At 44.3% G+C, this 27,976-nt stretch overlaps 2 protein-coding genes across 2 annotated transcripts in view; both read right to left on the bottom strand.

Annotated features, from left to right (window-relative positions):
• Positions 1-3,235: 3,235 nt before the first annotated feature.
• OPALIN (oligodendrocytic myelin paranodal and inner loop protein) lies at positions 3,236-21,023 on the bottom strand. Its single transcript, XM_082423961.1, has 6 exons — positions 19,660-21,023; positions 14,724-14,759; positions 8,387-8,422; positions 7,180-7,299; positions 5,265-5,321; positions 3,236-3,911 (listed from the first exon to the last, which is right to left on the bottom strand). Exons 1-6 carry the CDS (start codon positions 19,660-19,662, stop codon positions 3,735-3,737), a joined length of 429 nt encoding a protein of 142 aa, XP_082280087.1. The 5' UTR covers positions 19,663-21,023; the 3' UTR covers positions 3,236-3,734.
• A 2,556-nt stretch (positions 21,024-23,579) lies between these two features.
• TLL2 (tolloid like 2) overlaps positions 23,580-27,976 on the bottom strand; it is a 139,482-nt gene continuing 135,085 nt past the window's right edge. Inside the window, exon 21 of the mRNA XM_082423659.1 lies at positions 23,580-27,920. Coding sequence (XP_082279785.1) covers positions 27,786-27,920 — 135 coding nt within the window. The 3' untranslated portion in view covers positions 23,580-27,785. The remainder of the gene's footprint in view (positions 27,921-27,976) is intronic.

Here is a 27,976-nt window from a genome sequence, read left to right as displayed (position 1 = left end):
TCTATTATCAATTAAACTCATTATCCTTTACTCTTTCTGCAAACTTAAATCATCCCTCAAAAGCAATTTGCTTTACAATTTCCAGGACCAATAAAATTACCTTTGTAGACACCCAGTTTTCTCATCTGTAAAATGGACATAAGTAACACCCACACAGCATTACCTCCTGGGTTCGGTGTAAAAATCAAACAAAATAACGAATGAAAAGTGCTTTGAAAACTAAAAAGTGCTATAAATGTAACAGGGATTAGTCTTTTTCATATAATCTGGGCATCGTTCAGGCACCTGGGGACTGCTTCCCAGAAAGGCAGGCATACGACTTAAGAAGACAAATCAGTCCTCTCATACGGGCTGGCACTGTAAATTCAAGGACAAGAATATACTGTTTTAAAGAAATCCAGCTCCTTTGCTGAAGTTGGAAACGAGGGAGACTCTTCATGACCCTCACTGTGGTGTACTTGGATTCGAATGGCACGGTGGCCTGCAACCCATTTTGCATCCCACATGTCCCTGGTACGTAGGGGATACTATTTTCACAAGAAACCAGTCCGAAAGTGTGTCCGGTGTTTCAGCCTTCCTTAACCCTGGGGCAGGAGGCAGAAAGAGTGAGGTTTTTCACCTTTACCATCTCTACCTTCTTGCTGCAAAATTAATGATGGCGAAGATGATAATGATGATGGTGATGATGGGGGACAGGATCTCCTTTGGAGGCTGAATGATTTTCCAACATGATGCATCGAGTGTGAAGTACAGCAAAACTCCCACTCAGCCTTCTTACCTATAATTCTTACCAAGTATTCTTAGCAAATAATCTCCATGACCTTCATGAAAACAGGCATCTATATAGGAAAGGTTAAGTTTTTCCCTCCATTTTCCTTTCTCTATAGAAATATAATTATGAAACTAACAAGGCACAACCATTACTAATTTCAAATCAGTTTGTATTAAAGGTGTGGCAACAAGACGCTTAAGAAAGGTTGAATTTGACATCTTTGTCACTGACCTTCAACTGTAATTACCACTGTTTACATTTAACTGTTGGAGGGGTGTTGCAGATCCCTTTGAGAATCTGAAGGGAATCATGGAATCTGGCCTCCGAATAATAATTATGCATATAAAATTTGCATACAACTTCACGGAATTCACATCTTCCTAAACTAGGTTTAAAGGAGTCCTAATTTTGCCTCTAGTTTGGGTAACTCGCCCATCATTCTTCGGGGTAAAATGCTTCTGCAGTACACGTGGTGTTGGGAGCTTTTCAGGTCTTCAGGTCAGGCTGACACTGAAAGCCCTTGAGAGTGGATTTCATTCTACATTTTAGGCACTGAGTACATGAATCTATTTTTGTCTATTTCTAACTTCTCCAGAGAAAGACTGCATTTGTCCTTCTAGGACACCAATCACATTCCCATGCCCTCTTGTTCTCCTGGCAAAATGCTGAATAAAGAAGGAGAGATTTTGACTCTGTGTGGCTTGAATGCTTTAAACAAACAAACAAACAAAGCTTAATTGAGGTAGAATTGACTTTCAATAAATTATATGTCTAAAGTGTACAATTTGATAAGTGTTGATGTGTAATACACCCACGAAGCTATCACAACAATCACGATAGAGAACATATCCTTACCCCCCAAAATTTCTTTGTGGCCCTTTGTAATCTCTCCCTCCCACCCTTCCTCACCCCACCATCCCCAGGCAACTGCTGATATGCTTTCTGTCACGATTGATTAGTTTGCATTTTCTAGAATGTGACTGGCCAAAGGTCATCCCAACGCTAGCACCGACCCTAGGTTGGGGGGCTGGAGCTTCTGACTTCTGGTTTCAGCATTTTCCTCACAACGTGGGCTGCCCTCTGTGAAGGACTGAACATCTCCATCACGAGCCCAGCCAAGAAAGTGCCAGCACCAGGAATATCCCTGGGATACCCTTGATTCCAACCCCAGGGTCAATGTCATATACTTTAATATAGGCGAAGAAACACCATGGACATATTGAAGGTCCACAAGAATGATCATTTTGCTTTTCACTTTATTCTAAAATGAGTTCTTGTGCATCATAGCAGAAAAAAAAATGACAGAAATACTGAACCTAGCTAATTTAGTAGAAACCATTTAAAATAAAGATACTAAGTAATGGATTGCAAGTAGAATTAAAATAAATGATCCAAAATACAAGTCTCACTTTGCAGACTACTAGCAAACCAAACATTTTAAAGGCACTTCCTTAACTTGAAACAAGACATCTTTAAAAAAAAAAATTACAGCAAATATCATACCTAAAGGTAAAATGTTAATCATTCTTTTTCAGATCAGAAACAAAACTTATTCACTTGCCTGTTTCCGTTCAGCCTCACAACACCCCTAAGGATAGGAGGAAGAAAACGGCTATCTCCATTTTGTACATAGAGAGCTAAGGTCCATGATATGCTCCAGAGCTCAGACCTGTGAGTGTCAAGGCTAAGGCCACAGTCATGTTCTCAGCAAATCCAAGGTCCTTCCCAACGTGTAAGAGAAGTATAAGCACCTGGATCCCTGGGGATGTCTGCTTAAAAACGGCCAAATCTGCTGGTTAACGTGACTAGACTCAGCGGACTTGGTACAAAACTGAATTTCACAAAGAGCTTTGAAGAGCATGTGTTAGCATGTGGCAGTGATTGGATGTGTATAACCTGTCCTTGGTTATTTGAAGAAGAGGAGGTGTGTTTCTGAGCAATCAGGCTCCCCGTGTGAGAAAGGAATGTTTCCACAGCATTTCAAGGAGGCCCATGGAGCTGGTGGGTGGACCCCAAGATGCCCTGGACCCAGGTTCTCCCACCAGGAGACCCGGCGTGCTCACAAGCGATGGACCTGCATAGGGGACCCAGGACTCCTGTAAGCCTCCTCACAGAAGCGACGGTGGCACTGCCCATGGGCTCCCCTCAGACGACAGTCACGTTGCTACTTGGGCCGTCCCTTTGGTCCTGTGTTCGTCCACTCAGAGTCCTCTTGATCTTTCTTCCCGCTAATGAGTTTTTCCCCATGATGGTCCAAGGACTTGGGCCTTTCTCTCCACTCCCGCAAAATGGGTATAGCCCTCATTTCTAATAATCTTTTGAAACAACCTCTGCTTTCCCTTCTCCCTATTTACCCTCCGTGCGCATGCACCCACACACAGACACAGAGCCCATTACAGAACTGCCTTCCTTAGATACCCTCTGATCACAAGTGGGAGTGATGAATGACGCAGCAGTGGAACATGTGGTTCCACGGGGTTTCTACCCTGAGTTGTTCAGAAATAAGGAACTGCTTCTCCTCACACATCCCCTGTACGTTTCATTTATATCCCAACTTGCACCATGCTAGCCTTGGCCAACTTGCCCATGGAAGCCAGGTCTGATGGCTCTTTTGAGAAAACGGATATGAAAACAGATGAGGAGGCAAGTCACTGAGAAATCAAACCCCTTTCCCCAAATCACAAAGTAAAGCAAATCCCCACCGGGGTCAGGAGCAGGATCCAAGGGCTCCTTTTGGATGCACAATGACTTCACTGCTTATTAAACCACAAGGTCTGAGCGTTGGAATGAACCTTATCAGATCTGTTCCTTAAAGAGTAAAGTCAACCCTAAAGTTTTCCAGATCTGCAAATGAAATTTGGATTGGTTAAGAAGCAGCGTGGCGTCTCTCCTCACGCCAAGCACAAATCCCTGTGTGCTTAGCTCTGTTCCAGCTCCAGATCTGCTCCTTGGCTGTGCTGCATCACTCCAGGCTCAGTCTGGGAATAAGCCACCACAATCCCCTCCTTCTCTCCACTTCGACAGCGGGACGGTGAGTGTCACGAATGGGCTCCTCACTTCCTGAAACAGTCTTCACGTATATGTGGGCTTCTTCTGCTCCCATGATATTCTTCTCCTGTGTGGGTAACCTCCTAGGATTCTTGAGAAAACGAACAGGTTTAAAAAAAATACATCAAAGACTTTTGCTTCTGGCCAAGTTGGAGTAACAGCAGCCAGACTTACCCTCCCACCTGAAACAACCAACCATCAGACAAAATATTTGGAACAGTTTTCAAGACATTGGATGTCATCAATGTGATCATTGATATGGTTGGGTTTTAATCTACCATCTTCCTATTTGTTTTCTATTTGTTCTATCTGTCTGCTGGTACTTAAAATTTTTTTCTGTCTTCTTCTGTATAGATTTTAGAAGCATCTTATTGAGTTCCATGAAAAATATTTGTTGAGGTTTATATTGGAATTACGTTTATTATATAGATCAGTTTGAAGTTGTTTGATATCTGTATGCTATTGAGTCTTCTTAACCAGGAGCATTAAATACAAACTCCCATTATTTAGGTCTTACTTAATATCTTTTACCGAAGTTTTATTATTCTCCATAAAGGGATTACAGGTTTTTGTTAGATTTATTCCTCATCATTCTGTGTATTTTTATTACCACTACAAAATGGTATCTTTTGAAAATTACTTTTTCTAATTAATTGTTATTGATTTTTAGAAATGTGAATTACTTTTTAATATTGATTTTATATCCAGTAAACTTGTTAAAATATCTTGTTAGTTCTATTAATTTATCTGTAGATAATTTGGCTTTTCTATGTAGATAATCATATCATCTGTAAATAATGACATTTTTGTTTCTTCTTTTCCAGTCTTATGCTTTCTGCTTCTTTTTCTTTTTTTTAAATCTTTATTGAGGTATAATTGACAAATAAAATTGTAAGATATTTAAAGAGAATAGTGTGATTATTTGACATACATATACATTGTGAAAGGATTCTCCTGCACTGAGTGAATTTCTACTCCTTTTTCTCATCCTGCTGCATTGACTGGGCCTAAAGTATAATATCAGATAGAACTGGTAACAGTGAGTGTCCTTGTTCTGTTTCTGATCTGAAAAAGAATCATTAACATTTTACCTTTAGGTATGATATTTGCTGTAATTTTTTTTTTTTAATGTCTTGTTTCAAGTTAAGGAAGTACCTTTTAAATTTTTGGTTTGCTAGTACACATCACAAATGGCTGTATAATATTTTTGAATTCTCTTCTATGGAAATGATCACATGATTTTTCTCTTTTACCAGTGAAATAAGTGTTATTAAATTAATTTTCTAATATTAAATAAATCTTGAATTCCTGTCCAGCCAGTAAAAATATAATGAGAACCTCCTTTGTGCTTACCCTGTACTTCTCCTGTACACCAGAGGCTTTAAGACCCTTAGCTTGTTTGCCATGTAAATGATGCATAGTGTTTATAACCAAGAGTTCTTACCTCAGCTATCCTGGGACTGTCATAGATTTCTGAAATTTCACAAGGCCTCTCACTTTCCTAAGTTGTTTTAAAAAATAAAACAAAATAAAGAAGAAGAAGAAATGAAAGGTTACAGTATTTGCCCATGACCATGATTAAAATCAGCGGTTCTTAAACCTGGCTGCACATTAGAATCACCAGAGAGCTTTAAAAATAAAACAAAATAAACAAACAGATAATAACTACCCCCTCCCAGAAAAAACATAAACAAGAGATACCACTGTGAATTACTTCAAAAATAATCCAGGTTGACAGTGTGGAAAAGTGGGTGGAAGCGGAGATGAAACAAGATTGGCTGTTGTTAATAACTAGATTCATTATACTATTCTCTCTACTTTAGTATCTGTTTAATGTGTTCTATCATAAAATGTTGGGATATTTTTGGTACCAATGCCACAGCTCTATCATTCAGAGATTCTGATTTAATTGGTTTTGGTGGTTGGTATTTTCATAGCCTCCAAGATGATTTTAAAGTGCCCTGAAAGATTGAGGAACCATTACTTAAATAATACCACCAACAACCACAATATTTCTTAATATATTTAAAGTTTACAGCTTGTCAACACAGCTTTATACCTATGATCTCATTCCATCCTTACACCTCCACTTACCTCTTAAAATAAGTTGGGTAGGGACTTCCCTGGTGGCGCAGTGGTTGAGAATCCGCCTGCCAATGCAGGGGACACGGGTTCGAGCCCTGGTCCAGGAAGATCCCACATGCCGCGAAGCAACCAAGCCCGTGCACCACAACTACTGAGCCTGCGTGCCACAACTACTGAAGCCTGCACGCCTAGAGCCCGTGCTCCGCAAAAAAGAAGCCACCACAATAAGAAGCCTGCGCACCACAGTGAAGAGTAGCCCCCGCTTGTCGCAACTAGAGAAAGCCTGCGTGCCACAATGAAGGCCCAACGCAGACAAAAAATTTTTTTAAAAATTGTTTAATTAAATAAATAAGGTGGGTATATTTTTTTTCTTTTTGGCCGCACTGCGCAGCTTGTGGGAACTTAGTTCCCTACAAGGGCAAGGAGGGATTGAACCCTGGCCCTAGGCTGCTGAGACCACGGAGTCCTTACCACTGGACCGCCAGGGAATTCCTGAGGTGGGTAGTTTTTAATGACTCTTATTCTGGAGTTGAACTAACCAAGAAACAGAAAATGTTAAGTCACTTGTCCAGGATCATATAAATCGTACAGTGGCAGAGCCAGGGTTAGAACCTACGTTCTTTACTCCCCGTTAACGCCTACCACTGTGAGAACAATCAGGAATGTTCATAAATAAGGATGGAATTAGAGCCCAGAGTGCACACAACACAGTTGTATCACAACCATGGAGCCTGGCTGGACATGGGTCAGGGTGGCCCTTGAATTCTGAGCCTGGTCTCCAGAGCAATCCGGTATTTGGATGGGGTGGGGTCAGGAGATTCCCTTGTGACTGATGTGTGTTCAGAAGTGGGAAGAGGACAAAGATAGAGTCACATACTCCCGGACGTATCCCTACAATAGACGCCTCAGGGTCTGTTTGTCTCCCATCTTTCCTAAGATCACCTCCATCCTCTTTGTGAAGCTTGTGGCCTTGTTTCTCAAGGTTAGAAAACACACCCACTGTACTGATGTGTTTGCCGTAGCAACAAACGTCCCTCTCTACTGCTACTTTTTGCCACCCCAGATACCATCCTCAAGTGACACAAGGGTTGTGTGACAAATCAGCTCTGCCTGGAGGATAATGTCATGAGTCTGAGACAGAAATTGAGGCACAGAAATATCCACCACCTTGTCCTCAGAAAACAGACATGGGTCCTGACACCCTCAGCCCAAAGCCAGTTCATCAAATACCGACTCTTGCCAACATGTCCAGACCCAAAGAAGCTGCTAATCACCTCGGTGGACTCACTGCTGCTTCTTCTTTGGTGAATCAGAGTAAATAGTAAGGCCACCAGCAGGGCTGTGGCCACCAGGGACGGGATGCCAGCTGCTAACCCAAGAGAGGGTCCACAGTCCTGCACAGAGAAAATAGTCAGGTTCTCCCGGAAAAAAGGAAGAGTTCGGTTGATTAAAAGTAAAACAAAACCCTACATGGACCCTAAGTATCGTACACAAAATCAAAAGGGTAATGAAATACAGTGAAAAATTGTTTGCAACGTACATGACAAACGGCTCATTTTCATAGGAGTTAATGTACATAGTTTAAATCAATTGGAAAAGGGCGATAATTCAATAGAAAATTGGACAAATATATGAACAGGCCATTCCTAGGAACAGAAATATAAACGTTGCATCAACAGAGGAAGAGCTAAAATACAGTTCAAAGCAACAATTAGATACCATTCTTATCTATTAGTCTGGCAAAAAGTAAAAGGTTTTAGTATATCCCACACCATTTTGATATGAATTTTTAAATTTATTTACGTTAAATGCATGAGCCAATTAATTTTCAGACTCCCATTTTGCTTTGATCTGGGTGGAAATAGCCATGCTTGTAGCCCCATAAGTTTTCAGATTTGCAGATTATTTGAAAATACCAAAGATAGTGTTCAGAATCCCTACACATATGCAACTGTCGTATAATACTGGATTCTTCTTCATTTTGGGGGGGGGTGATTTTATTAAAGAATAACATAATACGTAAAAGTATATACATTATAAATATACAGCTTGATGACTTTTCACGTGATGAACCCACCCATGTAACCAGCACCCAGATGAAGAAACAACGTTACCAGCCCCCCAGAAACCCCTCGGGCTCCGTTCCAGTCACTGCATGTGTAACCTCTATCCTGAAATCCATCACCGTAGGTTAGTCTTGTCTGTTTTTCAACGTCATCTAGATGCAGGTAGAAAGTATGTAGTCTCTTGTGTCTAGCTTCTTTTGATCAACACTTTGGGAATCATCTGTGATTTTGCGTGTTCTCCTTCCCTTTTGAACTGACTTGGTCATAAGAATAATAGTTGAGGAAGATTCTGTGCTTGGTGACAGTTCACATATCAAACTTTAATCCTCAAAACGAATGCAAGAGATGGGTACAGCATAATCCCCATTTTCTAAATGACCAAGCCAAGGCTCCAAAATTTAAGTGATATACTTACCGCTCCTTTCCCACTGGTAACAGCTGGGGAGGAAGTCTGGGTGGAAAAAGAACATACATCTTAAGAAAACAAAATCTATAGAATGCACATCACACAACACAGTCTGTCCAGGGTTAAGCTGTAATGCCTAAAGTACATCCCTTTGCTAAACTTCCTATTAAAAACAACTGCCAAACAGAACCCTCCTTGATTGCTTCCCAGGTAAGAAGGAATAAAATTGGGTTACAAGGAGAGAGAAATCAGAAATGCAGGTGAGGTCTTCATTATTCACCCTGTGGATGTGCCATAACAGGTTTCAGAACTCAAAAAGTTTTTCTCCTGTCCCAAGTCCCCACACCCTTCCCAGCACACTTCGGGCCTACTTGTCCCCATTGCTAGAAGGGAAAAAAGTTAAATACCAGTGGAAGCCAGGCTCTTTAAGGAGGCCTTATTTGTTTCCAAACTGCAATGAAGCAAATGGCTTGGGCAGGTATCTGAAGTTGTGAATTATCCACGCTCCTGGGATACTTCTACGTTGAATGAGTACAGTACATGTTCCCATTTCACATCTCCACTCAAGGAGGGGCACTGGATTTTACCCATTTATGAGATATTTCAGGTGAGAGTCTTATCTGGACCAATAAATCTCAGGGCACAGAGTTCCAGATTAGCAACTGACCCGTGTAAGCTATGCGAGGTGGTGCCGTGTGGGGTTAAAAGCCCGAGTCCTAGGCTCACACTAGCCAGAATGAAATGACGATTTCTCCACTCACAAGCTAACAAGCCTCATTTCTTCATCTATAAAATAGGGCTGTGAGTACCTACCTCTAGGATTGGTAAGAGGATCAAATGAGCACCAGGAGTATAAGCTTTTGTCATTCCTTTAAACTTGGCAAAGCTCTGGCCAGACCTGTTATATATTGAATATTCTCATCAACCTCAGTGAGTACACTGGAATCCCAGGGACTTGGACTTTTGACAGTTATTGTCTCTATTTTACAAAAAAAAAAAAAAAAGATCCAGATCTCAGAGAAGTTATAGGTCTTCTCCCAGGTCTCATAGATAACCATAAATCTAACCTGAATGTGCATTCCAAGCCTAAGCCTCTTTCCCAGAGAGCTCCCATCAAAGGAGAGATTTGCTAACCAGGTATTGACACTTGGTACTTAAATGGCTACAGTTTTTAAAAATAGAACTACCATATGACCCAGCAATCCCACTGCTGGTCATATACCCTGAGAAAACCATAATTCAAAAAGAGTCATGTACCACAATGTTCATTGCAGCTCTATTTACAATAGCCAGGACATGGAAGCAACCTAAGTGTCCATCGACAGATGAATGGATAAAGAAGATGTGTGAATTTGGTAAAGTAGCAGGATACAAAATTAATGCACAGAAATCTCTTGCATTTCTATACACTAATGACGAAAAATCTGAAAGTGAAATTAAGAAAACACTCCCATTTACCATTGCAACAAAAAGAATAAAATATCTAGGAATAAACCTACCTAAGGAGACAAAAGACCTGTATGCAGAAAATTATAAGACACTGATGAAAGAAATTAAAGATGATACAAATAGATGGAGAGATATACCATGTTCCTGGATTGGAAGAATCAACATTGTGAAAATGACTCTACTACCCAAAGCAATCTACAGATTCAATGCAATCCCTATCAAACTACCACTGGCATTTTTCACAGAACTAGAACAAAAAATTTCACAATTTGTATGGAAACACAAAAGACCCCGAATAGCCAAAGCAATCTTGAGAACGAAAAATGGAGCTGGGGGAATCAGGCTCCCTGACTTCAGACTATATTACAAAGCTTCAGTAATCAAGACAGTTTGGTACTGGCACAAAAACAGAAATATAGATCAATGGAACAGGATAGAAAGCCCAGAGATAAACCCACACACATATGGGCACCTTATTTTTGATAAAGGAGGCAAGCATATACAGTGGAGAAAAGACAGCCTCTTCAATAAGTGGTGCTGGGAAAATTGGACAGGTACATGTAAAAGTATGAAAATAGAACACTCCCTGACACCATGCACAAAAATAAACTCAAAATGGATTAAAGACCTAAGTGTAAGGGCAGACACTATCAAACTCTTAGAGGAAAACATAGGCAGAACACTCTATGACATACATCACAGCAAGATTCTTTTTGACCCAGCTCCCAGAGAAATGGAAATAAGAACACAAATAAACAAATGGGACCTAATGAAACTTAAAAGCTTTTGCACAGCAAAGGAAACCATAAACAAGACCAAAAGACAACCATCAGAATGGGAGAAAATATTTGCAAATGAAGCAACTGACAAAGGATTAATCTCCAAGATTTACAAGCAGCTCATGCAGCTCAATAACAAAAAAACGAACAACCCAATCCAAAAATGGGCCGAAGACCTAAATAGACATTTCTCCAAAGAAGATATACAGATGGCCTACAGACACATGAAAGAATGCTCAACATCATTAATCATTAGAGAAATGCAAATCAAAACTACAATGAGATATCATCTCACTCCGGTCAGAATGGCCATCATCAAAAAATCTAGAAACAATAAATGCTGGAGAGGGTGTGGAGGAAAGGGAACACTCTTGCACTGTTGGTGGGAATGTAAATTGATACAGCCACTATGGAGAACAGTATGGAGGTTCCTTAAAAAACTACAAATAGAACTACCATACGACCCAGCAATCCCACTACTGGGCATATACCCTGAGAAAACCATAGGTCAAAAAGAGTCATGTACCAAAATGTTCATTGCAGCTCTATTTACAATAGCCAGGACATGGAAGCAATCTAAATGTCCATCGACAGATGAATGGATAAAGAAGATGTGGCACATATATACAATGGAATATTACTCAGCCATAAAAAGAAATGAAATGGAGGTATTTGTAATGAGGTGGATGGAGTTAGAGCCTGTCATACAGAGTGAAGTAAGTCAGAAAGAGAAAAACAAATACAGTATGCTAACACATATATACGGAATCTAAGGGGAAAAAAAAAAAAAAAAGAGAAAAAAAAAAAAAAAAAAAAAAAAAAAGGCCATGAAGAACCTAGTGGCAAGACGGGAATAAAGACACAGACCTACTAGAGAATGGACTTGAGGATATGGGGAGGGGGTGGGGTGAGATGTGACAGGGTAAGAGAGTGTCATGGACATATATACACTACCAAATGTAAAATAGATAACTAGTGGGAAGCAGCCGCATAGCACAGGGAGATCAGCTCGGTGCTTTGTGACCATCTAGAGGGATGGGATGGGGAGGGTGGGAGGGAGGGAGATGCAAGAGGGAAGAGAAATGGGAACATATTGTATATGTATAACTGATTCACTTTGTTATAAAGCAGAAGCTAACACACCATTGTAAGGCAATTATACTTCAATAAAGATGTTAAAAAAAAAAAAAAAAAAGTAAAAAAAAAAAAAAAAAAAAAAAAAAAAAAAAAAAAAAGAAGATGTGGCACGTATATACAATGGAATATTACTCAACCATAAAAAGAAACAAAATTGAGTTATTTGTAGTGAGGTGGATGGACCTAGAGTCTGTCATACAGAGTGAAATAAGTCAGAAAGAGAAAAACAAATATCGTATGCTAACACATATATATGGAATCTAAAAAAAAAATGGTTCTGAAGAACCTAGGGGCAGGACAGGAATAAAGACGCAGATGTAGAGAATGGACTTGAGGACACAGGGAGGGGGAAGGGTAAGCTGGGACGAAGTGAGAGAGTGGCATGGACATATATACACTACCAAATGTAAAACAGATAGCTAGTGGGAAGCAGCCGCATAGCACAGGGAGATCAGCTCCCTGCTTTGTGACCACCTAGAGGGGTGGGATGGGGGGGGGAGGGAGACACAAGAGGGAGGAGATATGGGGATAGATGTATATGCATAGCTGATTCACTTTGTTATAAAGCAGAAACTAACACACCATTGTAAAGCAATTATACTCCAATAAAGATGTTAATAAATAAATAAATAAAAATTAAAAAATTAAAAAAAATAAATAGCTACAGTTTTACCGAAGCGCAATCTCACCCCACCCCCACCATAAACCTGCATTTACCTTAAGGGTTCTATTTCTCAGAGTGATGCCAAGAGTTGCATATCGTTTTGGGTAAGATGTTTTGTCTTCAGTTTACAGAAATTTACTTGGGCTGGCTTTGGCCCCCCAAAATGAGTTACCTCTAAGGATTCAGGGGTACCTCATGGAGCCCATGGGCAGTGGGAATCTGGCCTCTCTAGGGACTGAAGCTGGGGACCGGGAACTTGTCAGGACCAAAGCCATCCCTCCTGGGATCTCTCCATCACTCCTGGGCAGAATGGCCTTTCACCTGTACTTTTCTCTGCCTGTTTGCTTCCTTCTTTCTCTCTCCAGATGGATTTTTCTGCCCTCATGAACACCTGCTAATCGTACCAGCTAATGCTCATGGAGAACTTACTATGTGCCAGGCTGTTCAAGTACTTTTCCTGTATCAACTCATTTATTCTTCACCATAGCCAGTGAAGCAGGACTATAACGATCCCCATTTTACAGAAGAGAAGAGTGAGGCACAGAGAAGTCAAGTAACTTGTGCAAGGTCACACAGCCCTAAGTGGCAGATGCCGAGTGGCCTGGCTCCAGGGTCCAAGCTCTTAACCGTTGGACTACTCTGCCTTCCATGACCAAATGCAGCATCCCAACCCAGTTTTTATACTTGACAGTTCAGTATGGCCCAGTAGGGGCTGACTTGCATATGTGGCCCTGTCCCCAACTCTCTGCAGAGAAGCTCTCATGAGCTGAGTATCCACCTTTCCCCACTTCCCAGGGCTCTGGTGTTCCCAGTCATCCAGCTGCACCGAAAGGGAAGGGTTCTATGGTAGAAATATCACTGCCAGGTAGGGTGGCCAGCTGTCCTGGTTTTCCACAGAAATTGCCTAGGTGGTAGCACATTCAGTGCTAAAACCAGACAGTCCCAGGCAGGCTGGGGTGGCTGTTGTCCTATATAGGTTCAAAGGGAGGAGGGACAGTTCTCAGAGAAATGTGCTGTGAACCAAGGAGATGCTCCCAAAGTGATGACTAACAGAGTAAGGGCCTCCCTCTCGACCCGTTCACCCTCACCGCCCCAAGCAACGGCTTCTTGCTTCTCTGAGTTACCTTCGTAGGCTGTGCCAAGCCAAGATAAGACAGAACCTGGGGTCTCTACGGACCTGCTGGCTTCGAGCAGCCAGGGGGAAAGTGCCAGCAGTGGCCATATTAAAAGGTTTTGACAGGTAAGGAGAGGGATAGGGGAATTTGTCTGCAGACAACAGGCAGAGGCAGAAGCAGGGGGCAGAGTGAGTCAGGGAGGTTCAGAAGGCAGGGCCACACCGGGAGGGTAGAGCAGGTGCCGGCGAGTCATGGACAGATGTCAGGGCCGCCACTGTGGCAGCAGAAGGCCGGCAGTGAGTCTCGAGGTTCTACCTTTCTGCTGCTCTCCAGAATGATGCCCCCATGGTACAGTAAACACGGCCACGGGCTTAAGCGTCCCCTTTCCTGGCGATTCAGTTTATTCTCTTTGAATAACCATATGACTTTTCAGAAAATTTTGGTACAGCCAAAACCACTGAAAAACTGGGCCAGGAAAACACCTGGCTCCATCACAGCAGCACTTCTGGTCAGAAAACAATCCTGGCGTGTTATCTCTACACAACACGAGAACAGAAGATGGAGGGTCAATTCTGGATTGAAACGGTCCACCATCATCAACTGCAAATCTCCATTTGGACTTGCAACTAAATGTCACAATTCAGAGCTATAAAACATTCATTCTTCTTGACCCAATAATTCCCCTTCTAGGCTGCATTCTAAGGAAATCAGCTTAAGTGCTGACAAGGATTTATCTATACCTACGTTTATCACAAAATCATTCCTAATAGTGATTAATCACTTAAAGAAATAATTCACTTGAAGAAATATCATGTGACCACCCTCAGTACGGTTATAAAGGTGGATGGAAAACATTTATCATATAAAATTATGCGTAGAATAAGAAGACCATGGTACAAAAGCAACAAAAGTCAAAATTTATGTAGAATCAGACAGGACTGGAATTAGTGTCCCCAGTGTTTTCTGCTGATGGCAATTTAGCTGTTTTGGTTTTTTGCTGTTTTCCTTTTCAAAATGTGTATTTATAATTTTTATAATCGAAAACATTTCTCTCAGCACCCCCCAGCTCTACGTAGTGCCTTTGAAACCTGTGTAACTTGTTGCTCCACATGAGCTTTGTGTGACGGCATCCTGGAGGCCCAGTGTCAACTCTGCATTGATCTTTGCTGACCTGCCTGGTGAACGGGGACTGCTGTACTCACCGTGTTGGCCGGCAGTGTGAAGTTCAGTGAAAAACTCTGGAAGAGAGAAGGAAACATTAGAGTTCCCAGGAATGGTCAGCCAGGCTCGTCACCCCTCCACCAAATGTCACTGACCCTGGCGGATTCCAGGAGAATTTACTGACCCACAGGCTCAGTCCGTCCCAGCCTCCCCTCTCAATCTTGGCCCCAAAAGACGGCAGGGGAGCAGCGGAGCCTGAGGTCATGAGTTCCTCCCTCAGCATCAAGGCAGTCTTGGCCCCTCTCCTTTTCCAGGTCCTCAACCAGGGCCAGATTAAGGGACCAGCCAGTGAAGCTATTGCCTGAGCAGTCCTGACCCAAAAGGGCAGCAGAAGCATTACTAGAAGTTCAGCAGAGTGCTAAAAATTGTTTTTCCCCCTGGAACTCCTTTCAGGGAGGAAACTGTGTAAAGTGATGGCACTTTCTTCTTGGGGTGGGAAGTAAGACCCCCCAGGGGCTCCAACAAGAACGCCTGCTCCTTCAAGTCCCTCCCAGGGGGAGAAGCTGAGGAAGACAAGCTTCTGTTTTTGCAGAGTCCGAGACAGGGGTTCCAGGCTGGAGCTGAGCTGGTCAGAACGACAGAGGAGAGGCTAACCCTCTGGGCCCTCCCCTCACTCAGCACCCAGCCTTACCTCTCCCCCAAATATGGCATCAATAATTCAAGATTGTGGGCTCAATGGGACACCAACATGTTAGCCTGCCCACGTGCCCACCTACCCGGGTCAGACCCTGCCCAGGGCCTCCAGTGGCTCCTTCCTTCTCCCTGTCCCCACCTCCTGTCACTCCAGTTTGGGCTCTTTGATGCCAGTTTTTCCAGGCTGCTCTTTACCCAGTCCCTTCCCTGCCTGGATGTGAAAAATGGGTGGACTTCGCTCCAACTCAGCTGGCGACGCTTTCTGCCCCTTGTTCAGGGAGCTGAAGTGGTCATGTTTCTACTTTCCGGACCCCTGCCCCGCCCCCCGTTCGTGTCCACCACCCCTGATTCATGCCTCCTGGCTGGGCTCTCATTCAGCCCCAGCCTCCCTGGTTCCCCACAGCTTGGCTTAAGCTCCAGCTCCTGATCTTCCTGAAGCCTCCCAAGACCTGGTTCTGTCATTTTAGAAGCAATGTGTTTGCTAAGTTTTAAAATTAAATGTTAGCCAACAATGGGAAGATTGGGAAGGATTAGAGAATCCAAGAGAATCCTAACATTTCAGACCTGAGGTGCCTTCAAGATCATCTACCTCAGAACTCTCTTTTTTTTTTTTAATACATCTTTATTAGAGTATAACTGCTTTACAACATTGTGTTAGTTACTGCTGTACAACAAAGTGAATTAGCTATACATATACATATATCCCCATATCCCCTGCCTCTTGCGTCTCCCTCCCACCCTCCCTATCCCACCCCTCTAGGTCGTCACAAAGCACCGAGCTGATCTCCCTGTGCTATGCAGCTGCTTCCCGCTAGCCATTCGTTTTACATTTGGTAGTGTGTATATGTCAACGCTACTCACTCACTACATCCCAGCCTCCCCTCCCACCTCGTGTCCTCAAGTCCGTTCTCTACATCTGCGTCTTTATTCCTGCCCTGCCACTAGGCTCATCAGTACCATTTTTCTAGATTCCATGTATATGCGTTAGCATACGGTATTTTTCTCTTTTTGACTTACTTCGCTCTGTATGACAGTCTCTAGGTCCATCCACCTCACTACAAATAATTCAATTTCATTCCTTTTTATGACTGAGTAATATTCCATTGTATATATGTGTCACATCTTTATCCATTCATCTGTCGATGGACATTTAGGTTGGTTCCATGTCCTGGCTATTGTAAATAGTACTGCAATGAACATTGTGGTACATGTCTCTTTTTGAATTATGGTTTTCTCAGGCTATATGCCCAGTAGTGGGATTGCTGGGTCATATGGCGGTTCTATTTTTAGTTTTTTAAGGAATCTCCATACTGCTTTCCATAGTGGTTGTATCAATTTACATTCCCACCAACAGTGCAAGAGGGCAGAACTCTCATTTTACAGAAGAGGAAGCTGAGGCCCAGGGACTCCTCAGAAATTACCTCACGGATAAATGAGAACAGTTGGAGCTTATCTCTTAAAACAGGCCAAGTGAGATTGGTCCATGTGACTCAAATCCAATCTGGAAGATGGTTTTAGAGGCAATAGTCCCAATATATGCAAAATCGATGAGACACCTGTTTTAGCTAGCTTTCTGGAAGGTTGGAATTCAGAGAGGTTAATGAATGAGAAATTCCTCTGTGAACTAAAAATGTTTCAAGCACCTACAATGTATAGTTCCCCCTACCCCCTGCCCCAGAGATTATGTCTTTCAATTAGGATGGCCCCAGCCAGCCAGCACGCTTCAGTGGCGACTGTTCACTTCTCTGTCTCTTAGCAACAGGGGGCCCTCACTTTATAGCGAAGAAAATCGATGAAGAATTTGAACAGGTTGCCCAAATTCACACGACTGGGTCTTTTGGTGACAGCCTCTTTCTACTACATTACAAGCTTCCTCAGGACTCCTAGAGTTTCTGCAGAATAATTGGAGCCCCCAATTATTCTGCACCTCCTCTTCCAGGACAGTATTAGGACAAGAGGGACATCTCGGCCACCTTAGGTCAGGGTCTTCCTGCTCAAGGGACCTAACCACTACCTTTCACGGTAATGCCAACTGAGCCTGCAGAGGACACTGGATGGTCTCTGCATCAAACGCAGCTGCCCAGAGCCTTATCTCATCAGCGAGCACTGGGTACTGATGTCAGCAGGCCCAGGACAAAGCTTCCTTTGGGGGGACAGCAGAAGGGAGGAGCAGCAACAAGTGGGCCATTGCACGTGCTGTTTATCAACATTTGGATGACGAAGGTTTTGGCTAATTTCACAGAGACATTTATATTTTGTAGAAGCACACTACAGCACTCTCATGGAAAGAAAAACATCATGTAAATGTGGGTGGAGAAGAATCTCACGCAGTGTCCTTTAGAGAGGCAGCTGGGTGGGGCGAGGCAACCCTGGGCTTGGAGCCCCCTGATGTGGATTTGAGTCCAGACTCAGCCACTTAGTAGCTGTGTGGCCTGGGGAAAGTGAATCAAACTCTCTGGTCTCCATTTCCCCACAACAAATCTATTCTCCCAGGCACTGTTTTTCCATCCTCAAAACAGGGATACTATTAACTAAGCCCAAAGGAAATAATGTCTGTGGCAGCTCTTTTGAAACTATAAAACACTCCAGGTGGAGGATCACGTGGTGTCATATTCTTCATGGCCTAGTCAGCACAGAGCGAGGCACAGGGAAGCCCCTGGGAAGATCTTGTTGGATGGAATTGTCTACATGGATTAGCAATATTCAAAGTACTGGGATTTGGTGCAAGGCACTCATTGCTAGTCTAAGCACTATGTGATATCTACTATGTGATATCTACATAATGGTTCTGAAGGTACATCAGGATCTCAGTGGCTGTCACTCATTAGGAGTCTGCTGTTTGTGATGGGAAGGAGGGGAGACGGGATAACCACCAGTCACTGTTATGAGTGAGTGGTCACATGCTGTACTCATAACCTCCCCACAAGGGGAGCGCTCTCATCTCCACACCATGGCTGAGGTGACCGAGACCAGGACAGTTTTCTCAAGGTCCCCAGCTGGTAAGTGGGAGAGGCTAGATCACAGATCTTCCCAACTCCAAAGCCTGAATTCAACTCCTTTTTTTTTTCTTTTTTTGTTTTAACGTCTTGTTAAAAGACGTTCAAGAGGGCTTCCCTGGTGGTGCAGTGGTTAAGAATCTGCCTGCCCATGCAGGGGACATGGGTTTGAGCCCTGGTCTGGGAAGATCTCATGTGCAGCGGAGCAACAAAGCCCGCGAGCCACAACTACTGAGCCAGCGTGCCTACAGTCCATGCTCTGCAACAAGAGAAACCACCACAATGAGAAGCCCATGCACCGCAATGAAGAGTAGCCCCCGCTCACCACAGCTAGAGAAAGCCCGCGTGCATCAACAAAGACCCAATGCAACCAAAAATAAATAAATAAAATAAAATAAATTTATTGGGGAAAAAAAAAAAGATTTTCAAGAAACAAGAATGCAGAGGGCGTCTTCTTTAGAGGACAGCCTTCTTCCTAACCTTCTGAACCCTCCCTGAACTGCCTTTTCCTCAGGAACTGGGTCCTGACTGTTGAATTCTGACCCCCAAGTCTCTAGTCTGGCTACTCCCCCAGCTCCTAGTAGATAGAAATGCGGGTTCTGGATCAGGAGATCTCTTCCAATGTGGTGCCAGCAGGCAGGGCCCCTCCGCACCCCGTGAGGCCTAGAGGTGGGAGAGGTCACCACTCTAACCTGGGCCTGACAGCCCTTCAGTCCTCCTGTTGCTCACCCCCCCATCCTACATTTGTTCAGGTGTTCATGCTTCTAACAGACTTACTCCTAGATGTCAACTCCTTTTAATAATCTCTTTAAAAAGGAATCACAGAAGCCTCTTCTAACTTACCAAGCTTCATTCGACTGAGTCATAAGCAAACGTGTATCAAGTCAATAAGAAAGGTGGAAGGTTTCTGATGCAACTTATGACTCTCCCTGTTGCTGATCACGTAGCAGAAGGCAGACTGAACAAATAAGGATAAAGGCACGGGTCGGACCCATTGCTTCAACTGGGAACTGAATTTAGCTGAAACATTTACTTTGCACCCTTGTATGTGGGGTTTTAAAAACAAAACCTTAGTATTAAAATATAAGATGGAATCAGCAAATACTAGATAGAATGTTTTTAAATGATTGTACATTGGAAAAGAATTAAAAGCCAAGCTCCTTAACTTCCTTGCCCCAAGGGTACAGTTATATTTGAATTAGGAGATGTGAAATTTAAAAGTCTGGGGATTGCTTTTTATAGAGAGAAATGAAGGTTAAGTAGAGGAAAGACGTTGACTCTCACTCACCATTTCCGACAGCCTCCCGAGAGCTTTCTCCAAACACTACCCTCAGCAAGCTCCTTTCTTGCTGGTGTTATTGGCTTGTGTCTTGCATTTGTAGGAACATCCAGCTGGGAGAGCACGGGTGACAGGAGAAGAGGTGGCTCCCAGAGAGCTCTGGCCAAGCCATTTATGGTCAGGGGAGTAGCCGAGTCTTTGGCCCACCCCTTGGGGGAGATGGTCTCCTGCTTCATGGCCACTGTGTCAGGGCCAGGTCATCTACCTTCGTTGTCTTCATTTTCTGTCCTTTTTACTTTTCAAGCCCCTTCCTTGGTTACACCTCCATCTCAGCAAAGAACCCAGAGCTGGCCTGAGAGCTTGGCGACTCCTGCACCAACATCTCTTTAGAAACAATGGGTTACACAGGCTGAGGGAGGCTGGCCACTCCACCTCCAGCTGCCAGGCAGTGGCGTGACCCCCGTCCCAGCAATGATGGAGTCAACACATCACCAGCGTCGATGTAGGGGCCTGGGAGATGGGGGCTGGGGCCCGCTCTGCGTTGGAGGCTGTAGCTGCCTCAGTGACCACACGCCTTAGGCAATGAGCCGCGTGGCGGTGAGTTAGTTTCACCCCCTTTCTGTTCTCACATTTTGATGGGGAGCCTCACAGAGCTGGAGGAAAGCCATGAATGTGGGCTGCCTTATAATTCTTATGAGTTCTTTGTTAGGAGTTTGCTTCTTTAAAACAATGAAGGAGTTGGAGTCTCATGTCAACAGAACAATTAAAACCAATCATTTGGTCATTTCAATGAGTGCATTCATTCATTTACTCAACAAATCTTTTTGACAACTTCTCTATGTCACGTATTATTCTGGGCACTGTCCTGGGCTTGGTGATAAAGACAAATGAGGCCCGAACTCTTAGGGAATGTATGTTCCAGCGAGGCAGACAGACAACAATCAGAACAAAACAGCAAAAAGCACTGTGGAGGAGCAAGCGGGGCATCAGGGAAGAGTGACCGGAGCGACCAGGAGGCAGTTGCTTTAGACGTCTCTGAGAGCTGACATTTAAGATGGACCTCCCTGGTGGCGCAGTGGTTAAGAATCCGCCTGCCAATGCAGGGGACACCGGTTCAAGCCCTGGTCTGGGAAGATCCCACATGCCGCGGAGCAACTAGGCCCGTGAGCCACAACTACTGAGCCTGTGCTCTAGAGCCCGTGAGCCACAACTACTCAGCCCACGCACCTAGAGCCTGTGCTCCGCGACAAGAGAAGCCACCGCAATGAGAAGCCCTCGCACCACAAAGAAGAGTAGACCCCGCTCACCACAACTAGAGAAAGCCCGTGTGCAGCAACGAAGACCAACGCAGCCAAAAATAAACAAATAAATAAAATTAAAAAAAAAAAAAGATGCACGTGAATGATGAGAAGAGGGTCCCAGGCGGAGGGAACAGGAAATGCAAAGTCCCGGGGCTGAAGCAGGCTTCGTGTGCTGGGACCAGAGGGAGGCCAGTGTACCTGCAGGGAGGGACCTGGAAGAGGTTAAAGACAGAGTGAGCTAGGGGCCCGTGATGTGAGCAGGCAGGGCATGGTAAGATTTCCATCGTAGAGCAATGGGAAGACTTTCAGGGGTTTTGAGGGGGAGAGGGGATGATCTGACTGATGTCGACAATGATTACTGGCTTCTCTGTGGAGCCTGGATTATAGGGGACATCAGTGTTAACCTGGAGACTGGTTAGCAGAGCCCTAGCCAGTGGTGACGCTGGCTGCCCTGGGATGAGGACAGTGGAGATGGAGAGGAGTGAATGGGTTTGTCGCTTATTGCGGGGGTAAAGGCAGTGAGGCTTGATGATGGAAGAAATGTGGGGCAGGGGAGGGGAGAGAAGGGGATGGGAAGATCAGAATGAAGCCGACTCCTGGCTTTGGGGCTTGACTAACAGGCGTGGAGGCACCGTCTGCTTAGGCAGGGGATACCGGAAAACGGGGTGTGGGGATCCAGGCACTGGGAGGCTGTGCTGAATAAGACCTACGTGGCCTCTGCCTCATGGGGCCTCCAGTCCCCAAGGCTCCACGGTGACGGCTAAACTGAATCCACAGGTGCCTGGACGCTGGGGAGACGGCACAGTTCAGAGAGGCCTGTGTGGAAAGCCTTGGCTGCCCTTCTGGACCGTGTGAGGTCTTAGGCAAGTGAAGTAACTTCTTCCAGCCTCCGCCTGAATCTATAAAGTGGAGAAAATACAGTTTACAATGATTGGACTATTTAAATCAGCACAACTGGTACAAATTATGCTCCTAACTTTGCTTGGTGGGCATAGAATCACACCTGGGCCAGAGAGCTGGACCAAGGAACTTGAGTTGATGGCCCCTGCTCCCTCTGACGAGGCTGTCTGTGGATGGGCAAGGCCAGCAAGGTCCTTTTTGACTCTTTTTGTTTGCTATGCGTCCACTGATCACCAGCTCTCCCTCTGATGGACACGTCACTTCTTTAGAAGAATTGCTAAGACCTCCAGTCAGAGGGTGCCCTGGCCTAAGAGTCTGGGTCAGTCAGGGTTCTCTGGTCATAAGCATCAAAACAGACTCTTTCTAATTTAAGAAGAAAGGGAATGGCTTGGTTGAGTGTAGGGGAGCTCACAGAAAGAAGAGAGGGCAGGGACCCCAGCTCTGGGTTGCTCCTGAGGCTTCAGCAGCAAGGACACCTAGACAGTCCTCTCAGGATATCCTCCCAGGGAAAACCAGCTCCGAAGTAGCTTGGCCCTTTTGCCCCTTGACCAGGACTCCAGTTCCAGGAAGAAGATCTGATTGGTCTTGAGACAGACTGAGATCTGGGACCTGGGGCCCTTTGCTGCAGTGCTTGCACCTGGACAAAACTCTCCTCAAGCAACAAAATACAAAGAAACTATAAGGGACTAAAAATAACTGTGTGCCTGTGCAGTTGGGGCAAATCATGAACAACAAGATACAAAAAAGACCAAAAACCCCAGCTGCCACTTCTGAGATGTCGGGAACAGAAGCAGGGTACTGTGCATACACCCTGCACACGGCACCACCAACGGGGTGGGCAGACCACCTAAGTCACCCTTCTGGCCTGACCCTTACCCTCACCTCATATAAGGGACCAGCTCACCCCCTTCAGGGAGTGAGCAAGAGAACCTGTTACATGTTTTCGCTCCCTGGCGCTGCAGCAGGAGCCCCAGTAAAGCCTTGCCTGAATTTCTCGTCTGGCCTCTTATCAATTTCTATTGATCAAAGACTCCAAGGACCCTGGTTGGTAACAGTCTGGTTTGGGTCATGTGCCCAAGGAGGACCTAGGCCTGGCTGACAGTCTGCCCAACGTGGGTCCCTCCAATGTGAGGGGAGGTGGTTCTGCAAAGGGAACTTGCCATCATCACCCAAAGAAGAGGTTATGGGCGAAGTGAGCCGGCTCACCTCCTCTGGAAGGTATTAGATCTGAGAATTATCACTTTAGAAACTGTAGAAGAGATGCCCTTAGCGGGTGAGAGGTTAGAGCTGCCAACCCTGCGATTCTCTAATCATTTGTATTTAAACCTGTACAAGCCCAATCACACTGATAGTTTGCCAGGCGACAACTGGTCAGTTTAAAAAGCTGGTCCATTCCAAATGATAGGTGGTCTTGTTCTGGTTTTAAAATATCTTTATCTAAAATATCAGTAGGGAAGTAGTGATGCGGTAAAATGTGAAAACAAACAGAAGGATTCTGGTCATTTCCTGGTCTATGAATGTCACACGTGAGAATCATTAGTGGCACCCACCAGATGGTTCTAGTTCATTTCATTCTTAACGTGAGTTGAGTTATGAGTTGTTTTGGCCAATGACATGTGAGTAGAAGTGATGTGTCACTCCTAGGCAGTCATAAGAGGCAGTGTATGATTTGTCACACTCTCTTTCCCTCTGCCACAGAAATCAGCAAGGCTCCAGGTAGCAGCTGCTCCATCAGCCTAGTCCTGACTGAGGATGGCGTGGAAGGGCTTCCAGACACCTGAGATGAACACGTAGTATGAACAAGAAATAAGTCTTTCTTCTGTAAAGACCCTGACATGTGAGGGTTTTTTGTTGTTGTTGTGGCATAAGCTACCTTATCCTGACTGACACATAAAGCATTCATACCCCTGCACCACTGGGGCTCATCCTTTGGGTACTGGTGACTGCAAAAGGGCAGAAAAGTCATAAAACCTTGACACTCTACATATAGCACAAAACAATTGCATGTGTTAAATAGTTTTGCATTAAGACTGAGTGTTTTTAAAAACATGGTGCCATATTACCCTTCCCTGATATGACCCACAAAACTCCAAACACACCCTAAAGTCTCTTCATCTGGTCAACCTCAAAAGACTGTCCTTGATCAGACGGCGTCTCTGTCCTTGTGTTAGAAATGGACCCTGTATCAGCCAGGGCCCCCACAGGAAATGAGTGATATACTCAACTAGCTATATTTAAGGGGGCTTATTAAAAGGACTATTTATAAAGGTTCCCTTTGGGGAATAATACAGTACGAGGGTTAGACGGGCAAAGTGTCATTTCCCCCCAGGTCTGAAGGGACAGGTGAAAGGAGTGGCTGCCAGAGTCCAGAGAGAGAGCCCCCTTATAGGAGCCGTGACCTTCAGTTTTAGATGTCACATGTGGTCCTCAGGCTCAAAACCAGGTGGAGAGAATTGCTGAGGGACAAACGGAAGATGTCTACCACATCTAGCACTGTTACAGCTGCAACCATCGCCACAACGTTCGTGTTGTCAGATTTCCAGCCTGTTTGGGTCCAAGAAAGGGGGCAATTTTGAAGCCCTCTTTAGCTTTGCTCGTGACTTTCTGGGTCCAGCAGGGAGCTCTGTTCTGGAGCCAGGCACTGGGTACTCACGAGAGAGTAGAAAGCCAGAGTGAGGGTCCCCTTTTTTTTAATCTCCTCCCCAAGTTCTCGTGGTATTGGAGAAAATGATCACCAAGATCTTGTCTGAACTTATAATACAAACCCAGGACACATCAATAAATCCACATTCTTTAATGAAACATTTCTTTCTAGACGTATGTTAGCTCCTCTCCCCTTTCTCTTTGCAACTGACAACATTTCATGAAATGTACAGTTACACAAAATAAAAAATACAATATATTTATAGATAATGCTCTAAACGGTTTTTCTTTTTCTTTTTTCTTTTTAAAGAATCCTTCTAGGCATTTGGGATTATTTTTCAGAAGTTCAGTCTACAAAGGAAACTTGAAAAACATCTGCTGAAGCCAAAGGAACACTTGTTCACACACTGGATAATAACAATACCACGAATTATCTGAGATTTATCAAATAGACCACATCAACGGCAAACCCCAGTGTGATTTGCTAGTTAGCAAGATTTTACAAATGATTCAACCAGGCTGAGCGTTTCATGAGTAATAAGAAACTTAACTTTAGAGGAAAATAGTCTTACAGTGAATCTATGCACAGCCTCATTTTCTGTTTGGAGAAATTCCACAAGCTGAAGTTAATTCCAGATCCTTACCCTGCCCTGGGATCCAGGTTCTAGCATCTACTAGACCAGATTACACTAGAATTGGACCAGGCTGAAGACCCAGACCCCAAATATTTCATCGGGTCATCAAGATAATTCTCTGAACTGAAGCCAGTCTTCTTGGAGCTCTGTGACAGCCCCAAGGACAAAGCAGGCAGGGGTAATGTCCCCTGGGATATGTGCAGGAAGGTCACTGGGCATTTGGAAGAGCCAAGGCAGGGGTCTGGGTCTTTCTGCTGAGTGGACTTTCTCTCGTGAAGCCAGCTGTACGTTCCTTGCAGAACCTGCCCTGTGCGTACGTCCTGTGAGTCTGAGTTTCCAGGGGAGTGGTCTGGCCAGCCCCAGCTGAATCAGAGCTTGTCTTTTCTGGGAATACGTCACTCACAGAAGGCCTAAATAAAGGTTTTCATAAGAGTCCCATTGTTTCAAATTGGCCACAGGTTGATAATTGTTGAAGTTGTGTTTTTGAAAATATTCATACTAGAGAGAGAAAAATAAGTACCATTGTTTCATGAGGGTGGCAAATACTGAGGCAGAGCTGACTCTGTTTCTGACTCCCTCTCACTTTTCCAGGGAATTCATTAATCTTATTCAGACTTCTAAAGGCTGAAACTACAGAATTTTCATGTTCTTGGAGAGAGAACCTTACCAGTCACCTTATGCATCCTGACTTCAGTTTCAACTGTGAAGATCAGACGGGGCAAAATAAAAGCCGCCAAAACACAAAAATCAGAGAAATGGAATCCACCCTATGAGGCGGGTAAGGTCTGAACCAGTGACAAGCTGCTCCATGTGCTGAATCAAAGATCCCCCGGGAACAGGGGCTGTGATAGATCACGATATAAGAATGTAGGCTGAACCTCCATTCAGGGCCAAGAAAGGCCAAGAGAGAGCTTGGTGAAAGAAGACCCAGAAAACACCGCGCAGGTCCAGAAGGGCCTACTCAGTCAAATCAGTGGGCCAGTATTTATCACACTGCATTGATTAAGGCTCTGACAGTTGATCCTTTACATTCATACATATATACAGACATATATTATTATTAATAATACTTTGTTTTTTTCTGTTTTAAGGGAAAAATAGTCCCATGCATTTCTTCTTTCTTTGTATTCTTTTTTTTTCATCTTTTTCTTTTTTTAAACTCCCAGCAATCATTTTAATTAGACATAGTCCTCTGGGGGTATATTCTGATCTTTAAAAAATATCACCTTTAATCTTTTGCAAATACTTTGTTTCAAATGAGGTTGATTCATCCCAAAGGAGTTCTGGCGCTTGGGAGCGATCTCGGCTCTCACCAAAAACCCTCTCGTGCGCTGTCCTGTGTTTGATACCAACCACACAGGACTTAGGGTTATGTAAACATTATTTAAAAATTATTCCAACATAAATACTCTTTTAAAGCTAACATACCACAGCTTTTAGCTCATAATGCCCATAGATGCCTTAATGAAATGCCATTCAGAACTACCTCACTGTTTAAAGTACACCTGGAGGTTTCAAAATTATGTAAACAACATCCTCTACACTTCTCTAGGACAAGTGCCAAGCGTGGTGAATTCTGACTGCAAGTTGGTGACTGAGTGCTAGTTAGTCTAGGCAACGTCACCCATGCACTCTTGAACCCGACCGGTTTCAGGAAGTTAGTCACAGTAGACTTGTTCCACAAGGTGTTGATTCTTACATAACTTATCAGTTTTCAATGATGTTAACCCCACGAGGGACCTGAATGGTCCCTCATAAGATGTCTTTGCACGTCTTGCAAATGCAGTTTGAGTTGGTTGTCGAGAGTCAAGGTCAACCACAGCAAGTGCCTCCAAAGCTGGAGGAATAGATGTTCTCAGCCCATGGAATCCCAAGGCCGGGTGGAGTCTTCTCCAAGTCAGTGAGGGCAGGAGGACAAGTCAGGATGTCTTCCTCTTGGCAGATTAGGGACTCTCACCAGCAAATGTGCGGCTGAAGTCACAGCAGATGCCTTAGTCCTCTAATGCAGTTAGGGACGGGGGAGCCCAACGTGGGCAGGGAGAGCCGATGATGCAGAGGAAAGGCTGGCGGTCTCCTTGCTACGCGACAGGGATCCTCACACGCCAGCTCCCTCTGTGCACTGCTTACTGTGATGTCTTTTTTAGTCCTGATGACCATATTCTCAGGTTTCATGGGTGACGTGTCCCTGGCAGAGAGATAGCAAAAGTCTCCAGCCAAAGCTGTGAGGAACACATGCGCTACGGCCAGGCTTTTATCCTCATTGCGCAGTATAGACAGAAGATGACCCGAGTCTCCAGGACACGGTCACACTGCCTGACACCTATGGAAGCACGTCCAGAAATAGAGGAAGGACCCACCCAAGGGTGGGCTATTGCCTCATAGGAGCAAGGGACGAGGAGAATGAACAGGCATAGCTTGAATAGTCAGTGACGTCAAATCTTAATCTTTAAAACTCCATGACTGATCACATTGCAGCTGGAATCAAAGGAACATCTTCTCTCCTTGTTTTGGCTGAACTTCATCAGATACACACACCTCCAAGGCTAGATTTTGAGTTTTTGTTTGAGAATAATACTGCACACTGCTTTAGAGCAAACTCACAAGGTGCCATTGTTATAACAAAAACATTCTCATTTCCTGTTCTTCAAGAACAACATTATTTCTTCATGTGCAGGGCATCCTGGAACTTGGTGCTCGTGTACTGGGCCTGAAAGCCCTTCTTGTTGACGGTGTCGTCCGTGTGGAATCGAATCATCAGAGAATCCCCTGCAGAGTAGATTTCTTCCAATGGCTGAGGGGAGGAGAAAGGAAAACCAGAGGGACTTTAAGCCAGTTGGCTGTGGTTGG

This window comes from Balaenoptera physalus (genome assembly GCF_965194825.1).
Source record: "Balaenoptera physalus genome assembly, chromosome: 14".
In the NCBI taxonomy this organism is placed as follows: Eukaryota; Metazoa; Chordata; class Mammalia; order Artiodactyla; family Balaenopteridae; genus Balaenoptera; species Balaenoptera physalus.
This window is presented reverse-complemented; position numbering and strand designations above follow the sequence as displayed.

Excerpts from the sequence above, each read along its gene's own strand:
- OPALIN (XM_082423961.1), bottom strand. Across the intron at positions 7,300-8,386 it reads TTACCAGTGGGAAAGGAGCG|GACTGTGGACCCTCTCTTGG; the intron begins GTAAGTATATCA and ends TTCTCTGTGCAG. Across the intron at positions 5,322-7,179 it reads GCAGCAGTGAGTCCACCGAG|GAAAGTGAGAGGCCTTGTGA; the intron begins GTGATTAGCAGC and ends AAAACAACTTAG.